Source organism: Pholcus phalangioides, unplaced genomic scaffold (genome assembly GCF_987345545.1).
Source record: "Pholcus phalangioides strain wild (caught in Gottingen) unplaced genomic scaffold, Ppha-v1.0 ptg000016l_1, whole genome shotgun sequence".
In the NCBI taxonomy this organism is placed as follows: domain Eukaryota; kingdom Metazoa; phylum Arthropoda; class Arachnida; order Araneae; family Pholcidae; genus Pholcus; species Pholcus phalangioides.
The window spans coordinates 15,147,333-15,162,521 of NW_028301609.1; the positions used below are offsets into that span (position 1 = coordinate 15,147,333).

Here is a 15,189-nt window from a genome sequence, read left to right on the forward strand (position 1 = left end):
TCGCCCATCGGGACGTTTCATGACGTAGCCAGAGGCCAACTCAGTTTGGGTGCACAATACAAGTCATCTCGCCTATTACGGATGTCAAAAGGCCGAATAGATGTTGGCTGCTTGGCGAATTTTTCAATTTCGTTGATTTTTTTTTGTAATTTGACGCAATGGCAACAATTTACATTACGTTTGTGACGTCATTTTGGAGGATTAAAATCGGAAGCAACGGTCCTTTCTTCCGGGTAAATAACCTTTTCCCCAAAAGTAGGGACTTTTTACACTCACGGGCTGAATTCGGGAGATATGAGAATTTTTCGGGAGTCCGAGAGGTGGAGTATAAATCCGGGAAGACTTGGCAGCTCTGCATTTTGCATTGTAGAACCTGAGGCAGAAATTCCAATTCCTCATATGTTTTGCTGATCCAAAGTCGTAGCCAGAAAGCTTCCTAGATTAGTACTACTTAGTCCTTGTATAAATGCCTTCAGTTGTAGATCCGGGGATGGGGGAAAGGAGGTTGCTCCTCTTAAGGGACCAGTAATATAAGGAAAACTGTTCTGTGTCCTGGGATGATCCGACGAACTTACACACAATAAGTGTGCCCTCCCGAAACATCACCCTGGATCCACGACTGGATGCCTGTCACCTAACCGATGAGTTGGTAAGTTTAATCACATGACTCCATGCACAGGGTGTCCCATAAATTCGTAAATATTTTAAAAATTCATAAAAAGTTGAAGGAAATTGTATATTTGAATGCTGTTTGCGAAAGTTATTTCTCACGAAGGGGAATTTTTTTGGCGCGGGAAAAAAGATTTGTTCAAATTTTGGTTGATAAGAGGCCGCTACACGAAAGCAAATCACTGAAAACATGCAGAGAATAAGATATGCATAATAGATTCCTATAAGGGGCCATTCAAGTATTACGTAAGCAGATTTTCAGCCATTTTTGACCCCCTCCCCCCTTGTCAGCAAAACACTGACTCCCCTCCCCTCGTCAGCAGCTTAGAATATTTCATATCTTCAAAAAGGGGTGGTTGATGACGTAAGCAACCTTCAACCCCCCCCCCCCCCCGTCATCAAAAGTCAGCAAATCCGAAACCCCCTCCCCCCTCGATGCTGACGTAATATACTTGAATGACCACTAAAATGCAGGACGGGATGTACGATTAACAGCTCGTTTTTGAATGTACTTGTTGCTTGCACTTGCATAATATTTTCATTGTGATGTTGGATGATAAAGCACTATATGTGAAGATTTTTTCCTCCTTCGGCTGAAGTTTTACGAATGTTTCAGACACAGAATGGATTGAAGAAAGGTTCAGTTTCAATCACTTCTGCCGAACTGGCGTGCACCGCTCTCTATTGACAAAAATTTGAACAATTTTCTTCTGTGCCTAAGGAAATCCCCCTTTCGTGAGAATAACTTTTTCACAAACCGCATTCAGTATTTATGGGATACCATAAATACTGAACATTAATAATTTTCTTACTTTTTTTTTGGGGGGGGGGGTTACGTTAGGTTCCTTAAGACTTTTCTCCACGTCTACTACGGCCTTGTGCTGACCCTCATGATAAAACTACCGCAATGCATTCATAGCAACTCGACACGAAGCCATTTATGGTTGCCAAGTATTGGCCAACCATTGAACTGCGATTCATGTCACATTTCGTAACCACTCCCAAAGGTTTCTTTGAAATTTATGGTCGTCCCGTGATACCCACTTTAGACTGTGGCATCAGTTACTTTTCTGTCAGTCATATCCATACTGCTTACAGGCTACAAATCGTTAGCTCTGGTCCACGTAGCCTTAAAATATCTCTGCAAAAAATTTATCACACACACAGCAGGGCCCTAGGCTGAGATCTTTGGTGGGCCCTCTATAGTGAATTTATATGTAACAAAAAAAATGTTAAAAATCATCTCGGGCCTCTTTTCTGGAGCACTGCTAGCCTCGCACTCTCTAGTAGAGTTGGTTGCATGCCCATTTTCATCAGATCATCTTGCTACAATTTAAAGAGCAGAATTGCCCCTTCCGCACCATCTCATTTCCATTGGACCAGAATGCAAGCGTATCACCTAGACTCGGACTACAACAGTTGAATTCGTGAGTGGTGTATGATTGGTGCACAAAATTACCAATAATGACACTATTTGAGACGGCTTTTTTCTCAACCCAACAAACACATTAAAGGATTAGAAATTTCTGTGGATTTTAGCCGAGGTGAACTCCGAAAAAAGTCACCTGGTCTCCACCGGGACTCGAACCCAGGTACTCTTGCTAACCGGGCAAGCGCGCTACCATATATACCACTGGAGACACGACCCTGCCTTTCCTTATTTCATGCACTGTGGCATGAGGAGCTGAAGTAGAGACATTAGTATATAGTTTCCCTTAACTTCAGTAAATGCTCCCCCCCCCCCCAGAGCCGAGGTGGGACGGTAGAGAGATTGAGAACGGTTTTTTCCGAAGGTTTTCAAGAGGACCTGGGTTTGGGTCCCTCCGGAGACCAGATGACTTTTCTTTCCGACTTCACCTCGGCATAAAATCCAGAGAAATGTCTTATTCGTCACAATGACACTATTTATTTTCCAACTAATAATCCGCGACAATAATTTATCTTTACTAGGCATAAGGAAGTCTACTCGTGGTCCAACGTACACTGCTGCGTCCACAATATCATCATCGGAAAGTTATGGTTCGAACAGGTTTGTATACAGGATGGTCATATAACATAACTTTGCTGATGTACGAGCTCCTAGCGGCCGCAAAATTCAACCAATGCGAATGAAATTCGAGATGTGAATGTTTCTAAAGTATGCGCCCTAGAATGCGATGAGGAACAAAATCCCTAGCTCTCGCGGTTACAGTTACAGCAACAAAATTTCGAAAAATTCAAATGGCAACACTCACTTTTAGGCATTGTGAAGTGATCAACGCAGTGAGGGAAAAAAACACGAATGGCGTTAGAACGGTACCTGTAGCACCATAACGGTACTAGACGTGGACAAAGAGAGAAACGTGTCTAAAAAATCACAATGCAGATCCATTAAAACTGCCACAAGTACTCCCGCTGATTAGCACACCAATCCCTTGGTGAGATCTTATTTCTTTGCGTCCTGCACCGGCAGTTATGGTGTTACAGGTATCGTTGCATCGCCATTCATTATTTTTCACCGAGCTGATCAAACGCCATATAAGACCTCCGTGCGAAGCTCGTGACGTCACTGAAGGAGGTCATCTCGCTTATAGCTATAGGATATAGCAGGCCGACGCATGCGCCATCTTTACCTTTTTTGTAGTATATCCAATGGCTATAGGTGAGATGACCTTCAGTGACGTCACGAGCTTCGCGCTGAAGCCTTCTGTTACAGATGGTATTTGTTGTTGTTCGTATTGTATTTTACCCGCATCATATAATTCTACATAATTTTTAATCATATGCTTCACATGCCCCATGGAAATTATATGAGAGTTTACATCTACAATATATTCCTATATTCCTCGCCACATATTTACATTCATTATGATCTACTGTATGATATGTTCACATTATGTGTTAGATTATTGACAATCATTCGATTGACTGACGATTACTACATTCTTTATGAGAATGCCATCATATGATGCCATCATCGTATAATCTTGTTTATGGTTTTGATTCTCTATTGGCGTCTGTTGTTTCGATTTTAATTATTTGTTATATGATCTCAGATTGACGATCGTTTTTAATATATATTTTATTTTTTGTTGCCATCGTCTGAGGCGACAATGTTTTGTTGTTTATAATAAAACTTTCCGGATACACCCATCCTTCGGAAACGCTTCGATATCTCTGAGAGATGGGAAGCGGGGTGTGTCCGGTCTTCAAAGGTCAAAGTATATGTTCACATTTCTTATTTCAACATTTTTGAATGACAACCATGCAACCTGTGTCGCTAACCGAACTTCCCACATCACACGGCTACTACAGCACGTAGCTGAACTTCCCGGTTACTACCCATAGCAAGGACAACCGGGATGTTTTTGATCAACATTTTAGCGACACACAATTGTAATGTTTTCCAATGTTAACTATGCTTCGATAACGTATTGATGTGTAGTTATGTTTCTGTTTTGTCTTTTCTCTAATTGGCATTTTACAATACCGTCTCTCAGGACCTGTGAAGTGCCCTATTCGGCTCCCACAGCTGCTTGTATTAGTTTCTCTAGTACAATATATGATCCTCTGGCTCGGGATTGCTCGTGGTCACACTGGGGGTTTGTTTGGCGGGAAGGGGTCCAGTCTTTTGTTTGTCTGTGTGGCCGATCTTGGGGTCACGTGGGGAAAGATTATCTCATAATCTGGTGGTGACCTTTCAGTTAGAAATTCCTTGGAATATGGACTGGGCCACCGTTCGGTTAGGATGATGATGCTATATATGGTGTTGGCTGTTGTTACATGTGGTGTTTACAGGGGTTGAACATTCGCGTTTCCGACAAAACTTAGCAAAATAAGGGATTCAACCAGCTGATAAAGCCAAAAAGTGTGGACGTATATTGGGGGCCGTATATTGTCAAAGTTATTTTATCACCACCCTGTACTTTATATACACAGTATATCTAGAGTAAAAATTTACCTTCTGTATTTCTTGATGATTCTTTATTAAATGTATTTGTTTCTTTTGAAGCACGGCCTTATGGAAATCCACTGCCACACCAACGACAACGTGGCGCAATTGCATTTCAAGCAAGCCGGATGGTTTTGCAAAGACCTGCATCGGATAGAAGGTTTCATCTTCGATTCTCAGTAATTATCTCTATTTTTTCTTTTTTTTTCGAACATCACATTCAAATGCACTAGTTCTTCAGAGAACTACACATAAGTACCACGCGACACGGCATGGACTCCACTAATGTGTGAAGGCAGGGCCGCGCGCGTAACTAGGATTTTTGCCTCTCGGGGCAAACATGATTTCGCCGATCCAACAACTTCAAAATTCGACAATTTTACTATGGGTTCCTTTGTTTCCACTTAATATTACCACCCCCCTAAATTTTGCCACCAGGAGCAGCAGTTGCCCCCCCCCCCCCGTTCTAGTTACGGCACTGTAAGTAGTAGTGAAATGTGCGTTTCTGAGCCGTAGAAGCTCCTATGGAAGACGTCGCATTTCTCTACTGTCACATTTCACTACTACTCTGACTGTAGTAGAGAAATTCGACGTCTCCCATAGGAGCTTCCTAGGTATTTCATATATGTTCAATTCACGTTGCAAGGTATTTCATATATGCTCAATAATGTTCCTGTCTAGAGGTTTAGGTGGCTTACAGAGGATACCGAAGTCAGAAGAGCGTTTCCTGGAGCCACTGCCTGCATGTTTGGTGTCGCATTGTGCCGATGGAATTCTGCAAGACCAACGGAATGCACACAGGATATGAATGGGTGTCACTGTTTCTCAAAGTGTGCGTCGCAGCTCCTAGGGTCGTCGAGGATAGCTGGGGATATTGATTTGTGTGCTTATTTATGCTTTGAGGTGATTCTTTTGTATGGGAAAATATCTACTAAACTATTATGGAGAGCCACAGATGAATTATGAATTGGGCAAGGGAGCCGCGGGTGACAAAAGTTTGAGAACCACTGCCTTAGATCGTAATAACCTGCTAATATAGCAGCAGAAACCCATCTAAAAGCTTGCCTAGCAACCTTATAAAGGCTCTACTAACCGCATCGAGTTACGTTGATTGGTTGCATTTCTCGCTTATTTGCATACGCTTGTTTTTCTGGCTTATCAGTGTATTTCAATCGCCTCCCAAATGCTTATGATTTCAAATTTCGGACACTTCATAAGATGTTCTTTTTCTGTCGCCCACAGGAAAAAGAGGATACGCTTCTTGTACGGGAAATGGACAGACTACCTGAAAACGGCGTCCATGAGCGACTACGACGAATACGTCAAGGCGAGCGGCGACAACGGCAGCCACAAACATAAGATGGGCACGTCTCCGGGTGCCGACCTGAGTAACGCTTCTGTGGACGATTTCTTCGGTACATCGAACAGCAAGAAGATGGTGTCCAAGCTGAACGTTTTCACGAGGTCCCTGACTGGTGGCGGTCCTTCGAACAGGTCCCCTTCTCCAGAACCCACCCTTCATGTGAGTAGTCGAATTCAAGTCCATTTTAATTCGTGCGAAGTCGATGCAGTCCGACACCCAGGAATGCAAATCATTCCAAAGAAAAATGAAGGAATGGGAAATGAGTGGATTGCGAGAACGAGTTTGAGGGGATCGCGCATGCGCCACATAAAATCATGCTAATATTATACAGCTATTTCAAATGCGTTAGAGGTCATTAAAGTATTACTTATACGTCAGCATCGATGGTTGGAGGGGGTTTCCGATTTGCTGACTTTTGATGACAAGGGGGAGGGGGGGTTTGGATGGATGATGCTTACGTCATCAACCACCCTTTATGAAAATATGAAATATTCTTAATGGCATCTAACTCGGTGCGCCAAAAACGAGAAAAAATCTTTCGCTAGTTTGTGGGCACCTGAACTAACATTCACCCTAATGATAAATCCCTTACAGAGCCACTTCAGCAATCTCTAAATGTTTCACGGATCCTTCAAGTACTCAGGAAATATGTCCGGCCGCTTAAGTGTTCTGGAACTGTGTCGCGGGTTACTTAAGTGACCTTTGAATACGTCACGGGCCTACTTCAATGATCTGAAAATGTGCCACGGGCCACTTAAATGCCCTGTAATTGTGCCACGGGTCATTTAAGCGATCTGTAAAAATGTGCCGCTTAGTTCATTTTTACAAAATTGGGTCTGAGGGGGCCAAGCCACATCAGATAACCTTCAGGGCCACATTTGGTCTGCGGGTCAAGGGTTTACCATATATGGTTCAAAGGGTGGGTGACAATGAATTTCTTAAAGAGAAATTTTGAGTTCTTACCCTTCAAATAGCATTGAAATTAACAGAAATCGATTATAACAACATATAAAGGTATTTTCTTTCGAAATTTTAACTTTTTAAAATCTTTTCTACATTAAAAAATTTTTTCGTCTGGGGGAGGCGTACGTTTCTGATCTCACCCATATGCGTTATGAGGTGGAGGACACCGCTGACGAAATTTTGCTTACAGGGGTGGGGGTCAAAAATGGCTAAAAATTTGCTTACGTAATACTTGAACGGGCCCTTAGTAGATATACAGGGTGATTCTTATAGAACTGGGCCAATGAATTATAAGCTCCCTTATTGACAAACATTTCCGTATTCAGGTTCACAATGTCGTAGTCGGGCAGTAATAGTAGTTATGATTATGCTTTTGTACGTGTAGCGTTGCTTTTGCAATAGCTTTCCTATTGTGAAGGTGTATGTAATGTAAAAACAAAAAGAATCCCGTGTCAGTTTCTTTCAACTGACCACGTTCAGTATTCTTCGGCCGGAAGACGTTCACTAGGGAACGTATTGTACGTTATAAAAAGTATCGAAATACGATTCGTAATATCGATTCGTAGTTCATGATTCGTAGTCATACATAAATGTGATTCGTAATACACATCGGACAGTTTCACTCCTCAACTTTGGCGGAGGGGAATCCTGTTTGTGTGCAATTGAAAAAAATATATAAAAATGCTCGATTTAATATTTTGACACTTGTGATGTTGAAAAGAAAAACGGAGTTGACCCTTTTCCGTACGTCCCGTTCAAACAAATAGACATAGTACTTACAACCGTGTTATCGGATATAATTATAAATTGGATATTGTTATCAGAAACCCCGATTCTCGATGTGACCACATTAAGTGGCATGAACTATATTGATATTGTTACAAAACTTATGTAAATAGTGGTTATGGCGCAAACAGGTAGCAACACATGCGGTGCCAAGTTCAAGAACACATAAGCCCCCCCCCCCCCACCCCAAGATTCTTAGAGCTCAGAAGCCTTGATTTCTTTTCATGGGGGGGGGGGGGTTCTGAAAAACGGAGGGCATACATTGAAGAACCGTAGACGCACTGCTTCACATCTCAGAGAGGTATCGAAGCGTTTCTGAAGGATGGGTGTATACCAGAGCGTATAACCTCACACCCACACATTACAAAATTTTAAGAATATTATTCCTCTTGGGATCAGGACGAGCTAAACCGCAGATGCACCTCGTCAAAATTCCTCTGCGGAACTTCTAACGAATACATGTTGGAATGTGCGTGTCCGTGTTGTGAACCTAACGGGAAGCTTGTTTCTGCGTAATGCCTGTTATAGTGCTGCCATCTACCACATATTTTTCGAACTATGAGTGAAGTGTAATGTTTGAAGTTTTACCGTTGTAGGCATGTTGCTCTCTGTGGCGAGACTTTAATGGGGAGATCAGCTTGCATCTAACGGAACACTACAACATATCACTGAGAATATGAAATATCGAGTGCCTTCAAGAAAAGGGCACCCACTTTCAACACCTGATCTAATCGCAATGAATGGCGCTCGACGGTACAGTACACAATCCAAGGTCAGCTATGCAGGATGTTCTGTAAGTACTAAGGCTGCCTTTATCTCATCAACCCTCCGTCGTAGAGGTACGGTTTCAATCAATTTAAAGAATATTCAAAAGGCGTTCAAAAATTTCCCTGTACCAGTTTTGAAAGTGAAAATACAATTACACGGTATCCCTTGTCCTCCAACTTCCAATAAAAAAGTTGTTGCCCTGTATCTCCCGAGGCCAACAGAAATAATTCCATGTTTCTAAGTTCAATATTCGACGAGATATTTGAATTCAAAAATCGGAGCAAAGTTGAGAAAGGACAGCATAAATGAGGAAAAGGAGAATTTTTCCCCGTTAGTATTTGTTGTTTATCCATAACTTTTCTTCAATTTTTGAATTCATATATCTCAGCGAATATTGCACTTAGAAACGTGGAATTATTTCTATTGGCCTCAGGAGATACAACAACTTTCTGATTGGACGTTAGAGAACAAGGGGACCGTATAAAAATTTAGATTTTTTTTATTTTGTGACGCACACTGTATTTTCACTCTCGAAACTGGTACAGAAAGGTTTCCGAACACATGTTGAGCATTTTTTAAATTGGAATCATATCTCTACGACAGACGGTTGATCAGATAAATAACGCATTAGCACTTACAGGACACCCTGTATATAAAGCATATAATTAAATACGTATATGGTATCATTCGGGAAGTACCTCATTTTGTGGGGTCTGCTCTATATGAATCACCCTTACATATATTGTATTTCTATTTGACGCCATCTATTTTTCTCTTTTGCACTAACTTTTTTCGCCCATTTTTTTTGAAGGATTCTTCAGACCATTTGGAAGATGGCAGCATGCCCAAGAGCGATTCTTCCGTGTCCTTGGATATCCCGAATTCTGAATACCTGTGGCAAGTCGAGCCTCGACCCCAGAACTCACAGAAAGTAAGTTATACGGGACATATAGTAAAAATAACACAAACCCCATGTGGAGAAATACTATACAGCAGCGGTGCGCGACCTGATTCCTCGGGCAAGAAATCTGTGTCTGTAAGGTGACCATATAACCGGTATTTTATGGGACCTTTTGTATAAAAAATGTCACATTTTCTTCGCCTCATTTTCAACGGGGCTCACTTGAATTTTTGAAATCAAGAATCGAGATTATTTTCATTAATCATAAATTATATCACGTTTTTTTGACAATTGTTTTGGCTGTAATGGGCAACCTTACTCGACTTTAAAAACTTTATTGCTGTTTTTGGCAATTTCACTTGCCTTTCACAGTTTTCTACGGTTGTAATGGGCTATTTTACTTGTCTTTGACAATTTTTTTTGGCTGCATTTGGCAATTTTTTTTTGTCTGTAATTGACTACTTTATTTACCTTAGACCAGGGGTTCTCAAACTGCGCTACACGGCTCCCTGGTGCGCTTCCAACCTTGAATGGCACTCGAAGGTACAGTACACAATCCATGCAGGGTGTCCTGTAAGTGCTAATGTTGCCTTTATCTCATCAACCCTCCGTCGTAGAGGTACAGTTTCAATCAATTTGAAGAATGTTCAAAAGGCGTTCAAAAATTTCCCTGTACCAGTTTCGAAAGTGAAAAATACAGTTATACGGTCTCCCTTGTCCTCCAACTTCCAATAAAAAAGTTGTTGCCCTGTATGCTGTGCTCAGGAGCGGCGCGGCACTGACAAAGGTTTTTCGAAGCGATTTTTTTGTCAAACTGGAGCCGTGGATAAGCGTTGATTAGGGAAAGGGGAGCCGCGGGTGGAAAAAATTTGAGAGCTCCCACCCTAGGCCGGGATTACACTATAGAAAAGTTTCATAAAATTTCATTTATAGAACTCGAAAAATACAACCAACAAGGTGATTTGCTAGAATGTTACCAATGCTCTTATTGGTTGCATTTTTCAACTTTTATAAAAGTACTTTTATCAAACTTTTATAGTGTAATGCCGGCCTTAGATAATTTTATTGGCTGTAATTGACTACTTTACTTGCCTTTGACGCTGTAAAATGCAGACGCTGCCCCGTATAAGTGTAGTCACGCACGGCAAAATGTAGACGCTGCGGTCTATAATCTATTGAAGAATCTAAACCATAGTTTCCCAACCTTTTTTTCATCGCCCCCTTCTTCAGAAATTTTTTTCTCCCATCGCCCCCCAACGCAATCTAACCCATAAGATCCTATGTTATACTCGTAGCTTCTACCGTCCCCCTGGAACATTCCATCGCCCCCAGGGGGCGTTAACGCCCAAGTTGGGAATCACTGATCTAAACGTATTGAGCTATTGGGGGAAAAATGACATTGTTTTAAATGGTTTTTTCTTTTATAGACTTCATGACCTCTTGGCATATAAAACCGAAAAGAACGGTCCCAAGTATAATTCCTTAATGCGTTCGTTGAACCTTTCATCTGCTGTTTTCGTTGTTGACGCGTGAATCGATTCCCATGATCACTCGCACGTACTCATGGAGAAATCGATTTGGATCCTTCACTTTTTCCTTTCTTTGCTGTGTGTGTGTGTTGGCCCCTCTTTAATAATAATAGTATTAACAATCTTTCTCGGCGTCGAAAGATTGAGCAAGACGGAAGCTGAATACCGATCAGTGACAAATTCATGGCGGAGGAGCCACCGAAATGAACGAGTCACGTTCCATCACAAAGATTAAAAGAAAAGAAAACTCTTCCAATGTCAACACGACCTTTTACTTATTCCAGGAACGAAAACAGAAATGGTCGCAAAACATACAACCTTGCGAGAGAAATTAGAAAAGTTTATTTTAGTGTCCAAAAGGAATCCGTGGATATAAAAGCCCAATAACTGGAGATGGAAACCAACGTCTCGGAAACCGATACGTCGCCAGAAGCGTATTTACAGGGTGGATTAGCGGGCTATAGCACGGGGCGGAAAATTCGGGCACGCGGGGAATGTGAGAGAGTGAGTTGCTAAAAAAACTTATTATAATGGGAGAAGAGCCGCAAAAAATTTTCCGAGGGATTGAAAGAGTGACCTAGAGCGTGTGCAAGCATGTGATTCACCAAAAGAATGATCTAGAGAGTGTGTTAGTATGAGAGTGATCTAAAGAGCAATGAACCAGATGAGTAGCCTGAGTGATAGTAGCCTCAGTAAGTGGTCCGAAGAATGACCTAGAACATGTGCAAGCATGTGATTGATGAAAAGAGGGACCTAGAGACCAAGGAACCAGGTGAGTAGCCTCAGTGAGTACTCAGTAAGAGGCCCAAAGAATGACATAGAGCGTGTGCAAGCATGTGAATGACCAAAAGAGTAACCCAGAGAGTGTGTGAGCATGTGAATGACCAAAAGAGTGACCTAGAGCGTGTGTGAGCATATGGAGGGACTAAGAAAGCATGATAGTGACCAAAAGAGTGATTTAGAGACATTTGAGGAATGGGTGGTGAAAAAAATGGAGAAGGGTGACAAAGTTCGTGTACCTGCGACAAAACCATAAATACTGTTCTGCTTGCGGGGCTATATGAGGCCCAGAACGGAATGAGTGAAATTTGAGGAATGAGACATCAAGACAATTTGTAGAATGTGAGAATGGCGGCAAACGTTGTACAGCCCACAGACGTTAAAACAATATATCCGTCTCTGCCTAGAGTGTGTGTGGCCAGCGAGTCACCTAGACAGTTTGCAAACAATGTGATTGAGCAAACGAGTGACCTAGAGAGCGAGGGACAGGTCTGTGGGTGACCAAAAGATCAATATAAAACATTTGAAAGCATGTAAGCGACCAAAACAGTGTGCTAGCACGTGAGTGATCTAAGGAAATAGGATCCACACATCAGTGAGCGACAAAAGGAATGATCTAAAGCATTTGCAAGCATGTGAGTGACCAAAAGAATGATTTAGAAAGCAAGGGTACCGAGTTAGTGGGCAAAAAAAAAAACATGCGAGGGACGAAAACAATGCAAACCGGTGAGTGACGAAAACAGTGTCCAATCACGGGAATGATAAAAAGAGTGAGGGACGAAAATAGTGACGGTGTATAAGCATGGGGGGTGACCAATAGAGAGTGACTCAAAGACAGAGCAATATTTACAGGGGCGTGGGCAAAGCGGCCCGGGGTGGCGAATTTGAGGAAAGAGTGATCAAGAAAATCAGACTAAAATGAGAGAATAGCGGCAAATTTCGTGTAGCCCACTGGCGGTAAAACTATAAATCTGCCCGCATTAACCCCTTCACGTACAGGCTTTTGGCAAAGAAATTTGGATGATCTCTATTGCAATTTTCGGCGATAAATCTGGTAACCCTGTTCTCTAACTTAACCGCACATTGGAAAAAAAGGAAGAGGAAAAGAGAAAGAAAAAATAGGAGAAAAGGAATAAAAAAATAAATATAAAAGGGGAAAAACAGTAAAATAGATAAGAGTATATCGTAGATTTATCTTTCACCCTCACCCTATGTATTCTCTTTCATTCTTACATGTATATAGTATAAATATATTATATGTTTGGGGAAAAGATCACTAACAAAAGTACAGAAAAAACGGGGAGTAAAAAACCAACTTCGGTTCATTCGGAAGTGTTACAATGAAACTTCGCAGTGATGAGAAAAGAGGTAAAAAAAACACGGAGAGCTGGATATCTTCCATTTGCGCTTGGACGAGATATCTCGTCCCTGATCGGTAAAAGATTCTTACGTATAATTTAATCCACTACAATGGTGAAATAGAAAACATGTCAATTTTGATATGTTCCTTCGCTTTCTTTTCAGTTCTACAACTTCACGACATTCGCCCTGGCGCTGAATGAAGTCCTACCGGGAGGGATCACGAACCTTCCGAAAACGGACTGCCGTTTCCGACCTGATATCCGTAAGCTCGAGGAAGGAGACACCGGTAAGTTTTCGAAGGCGTTTGTTTCCCATTTGAAACGATAGTTTTCCACAATATCGTATCTTGTGGAAAAGTCCTTCAACGTAAATCGAGGAGCTCATTTTCAAAAGAAAACATTTCCACTTTCGCCAAATTTAAAGAAGTAAAAAACAAAAGTAGAAAATAGGGTTAGCATATGTAGGAATAGTAGAAGAATATTTAAATGCTATGTTTCTTGATCAACATTTCAAGAGAGTTATCCACATTTGAATTTTGGAAACGTTCCGTTTTGATTAACATTTGTGATAGTTAAGTACGAAAAATTGGAAATTCTGACGACACTTGTTGATTCCAGGGTCTAAATCAATCCCCAGCAACAGTTGCAGCTGTGGAGAGATCGGAACCAAGCTAAATTACGCCAGTTCTAGGCCGCAACCAGGGGGAGGGGGGAGCAGGCGGGTCTCGTGCCACCGGGCGCTGAACCAGAGGGGGCGCAAATTTTATTCTCAAACCTCTCCTTCAACATTACAAGGGGGCGCCAAAATGCGCACTTTTCCCCGGGTGACCAAACATCTAGTTGCGGCCCTGGCCACTTCTAGCCAGCATACAAAGGAATTTCGCTACCGAGCCCCATCAGAAGCTCTAGAGAAGGAACGGATGCTGAACATCCTAAAGCTACCGGACTCCATCACGAAACTTAGAGGCCATGCAAGTATTACGTAAGCAGATTTTTAGCCATTTTTGCCCCCTTTCCCCCCTTGTCAGCAAAATTTCGTCAGCAGCTTAGAATATTTCATATCTTGAAAAAGGGTGGTTGATGACGTAAGCAACCTTCAAACCCACCTCCCCCCTTGTCATCAAAAGTCAGCAAATCCGAAACCCCCTCTATGCTAACGTAATACTTGAATGACTTCTTATAAGACTGGTGAAATTTCTGGAAAATAACCCGGAGAAAAAGCAAAGATGATCGAACCGGATCTAGACGAGGAGGGGCCTCAGCACCACTCCAGTGGAGCCTAGACGAGGCATCTTCAACCCGTTGCTCGCGAGCAGCACAGTGCTCTCTGAAGTACCCAGAGTGCTCGATGCTCGGGATCGATTTCGTGCTCGCGAGCACTCGATCAACGTTGCAATTAAACACCTTGGAGGGATTGCATTCAAGAATTGAAAATCATCGTCATTTCATGCAATCGTCTTTTAAACTTGCCTTAAGGGTGTCTCTTCTTTTGATGATGGGTACAGGCTGTGCTCGCGTCTGGGAAAAAGGTTGAAAACTCCTGGCCTAGACGATAGGGTCAGACTGAGAGAAAAACGACAGCTCCTTCTTGCTGAGGGCTCTGATTCTAGCTAGCACAAGTTCTGCGTAATTGATTACTGTCAAAGGGTTCCTTAATGGTACCCTTCTCAACCTCCCCCTAAATATTTAGTACCCTATCGTAATTCTTTTTTATTAGTCGACTCGTCTGCACATGTCACAATGGTTCATATCATTTTGCAAATGTTTTTGATTTTATGTATCTTATCTGTATATATTTATGCTATCTGTAAATTGAGGGAATGAATAAAATTTTCCTGACAAGGCCACGCCCTCCGGGGCAATATGCCTTAAATTGCGCAAACGGCAGAGCCTGGCCGTATTCGGTAAGTCGATTCCAGAAGGTTTTACCTAACCCAGGAAGGTACCCTTAGTGCCCTTCCATAACGGGCACTCCTGTTACGCCTCCATTGACTGTCACAGTTTTGAATTAAATCGACGGGACTCAAGGTATCTTACTATCCATTAATGGACACTCCTCGTTAACGGACAAAATTTTCGGTCCCATGGAGTGTCCGTTATCGAGAGATAAAAAATAATGAATTGTATGAAAAAGGTGG

The 15,189-nt window shown here is 42.0% G+C and overlaps 1 protein-coding gene across 1 annotated transcript in view; it reads left to right on the forward strand.

Annotated features, from left to right (window-relative positions):
* The window catches only part of LOC149075127 (oxysterol-binding protein-related protein 2), a 70,603-nt gene that overhangs the window by 51,742 nt on the left and 3,672 nt on the right, over positions 1 to 15,189 (forward strand). Inside the window, exons 6-10 of the mRNA XM_089245702.1 lie at positions 2,620 to 2,698; positions 4,661 to 4,779; positions 5,843 to 6,122; positions 9,292 to 9,411; positions 13,215 to 13,338. Coding sequence (XP_089101828.1) covers positions 2,620 to 2,698; positions 4,661 to 4,779; positions 5,843 to 6,122; positions 9,292 to 9,411; positions 13,215 to 13,338 — 722 coding nt within the window. The remainder of the gene's footprint in view (positions 1 to 2,619; positions 2,699 to 4,660; positions 4,780 to 5,842; positions 6,123 to 9,291; positions 9,412 to 13,214; positions 13,339 to 15,189) is intronic.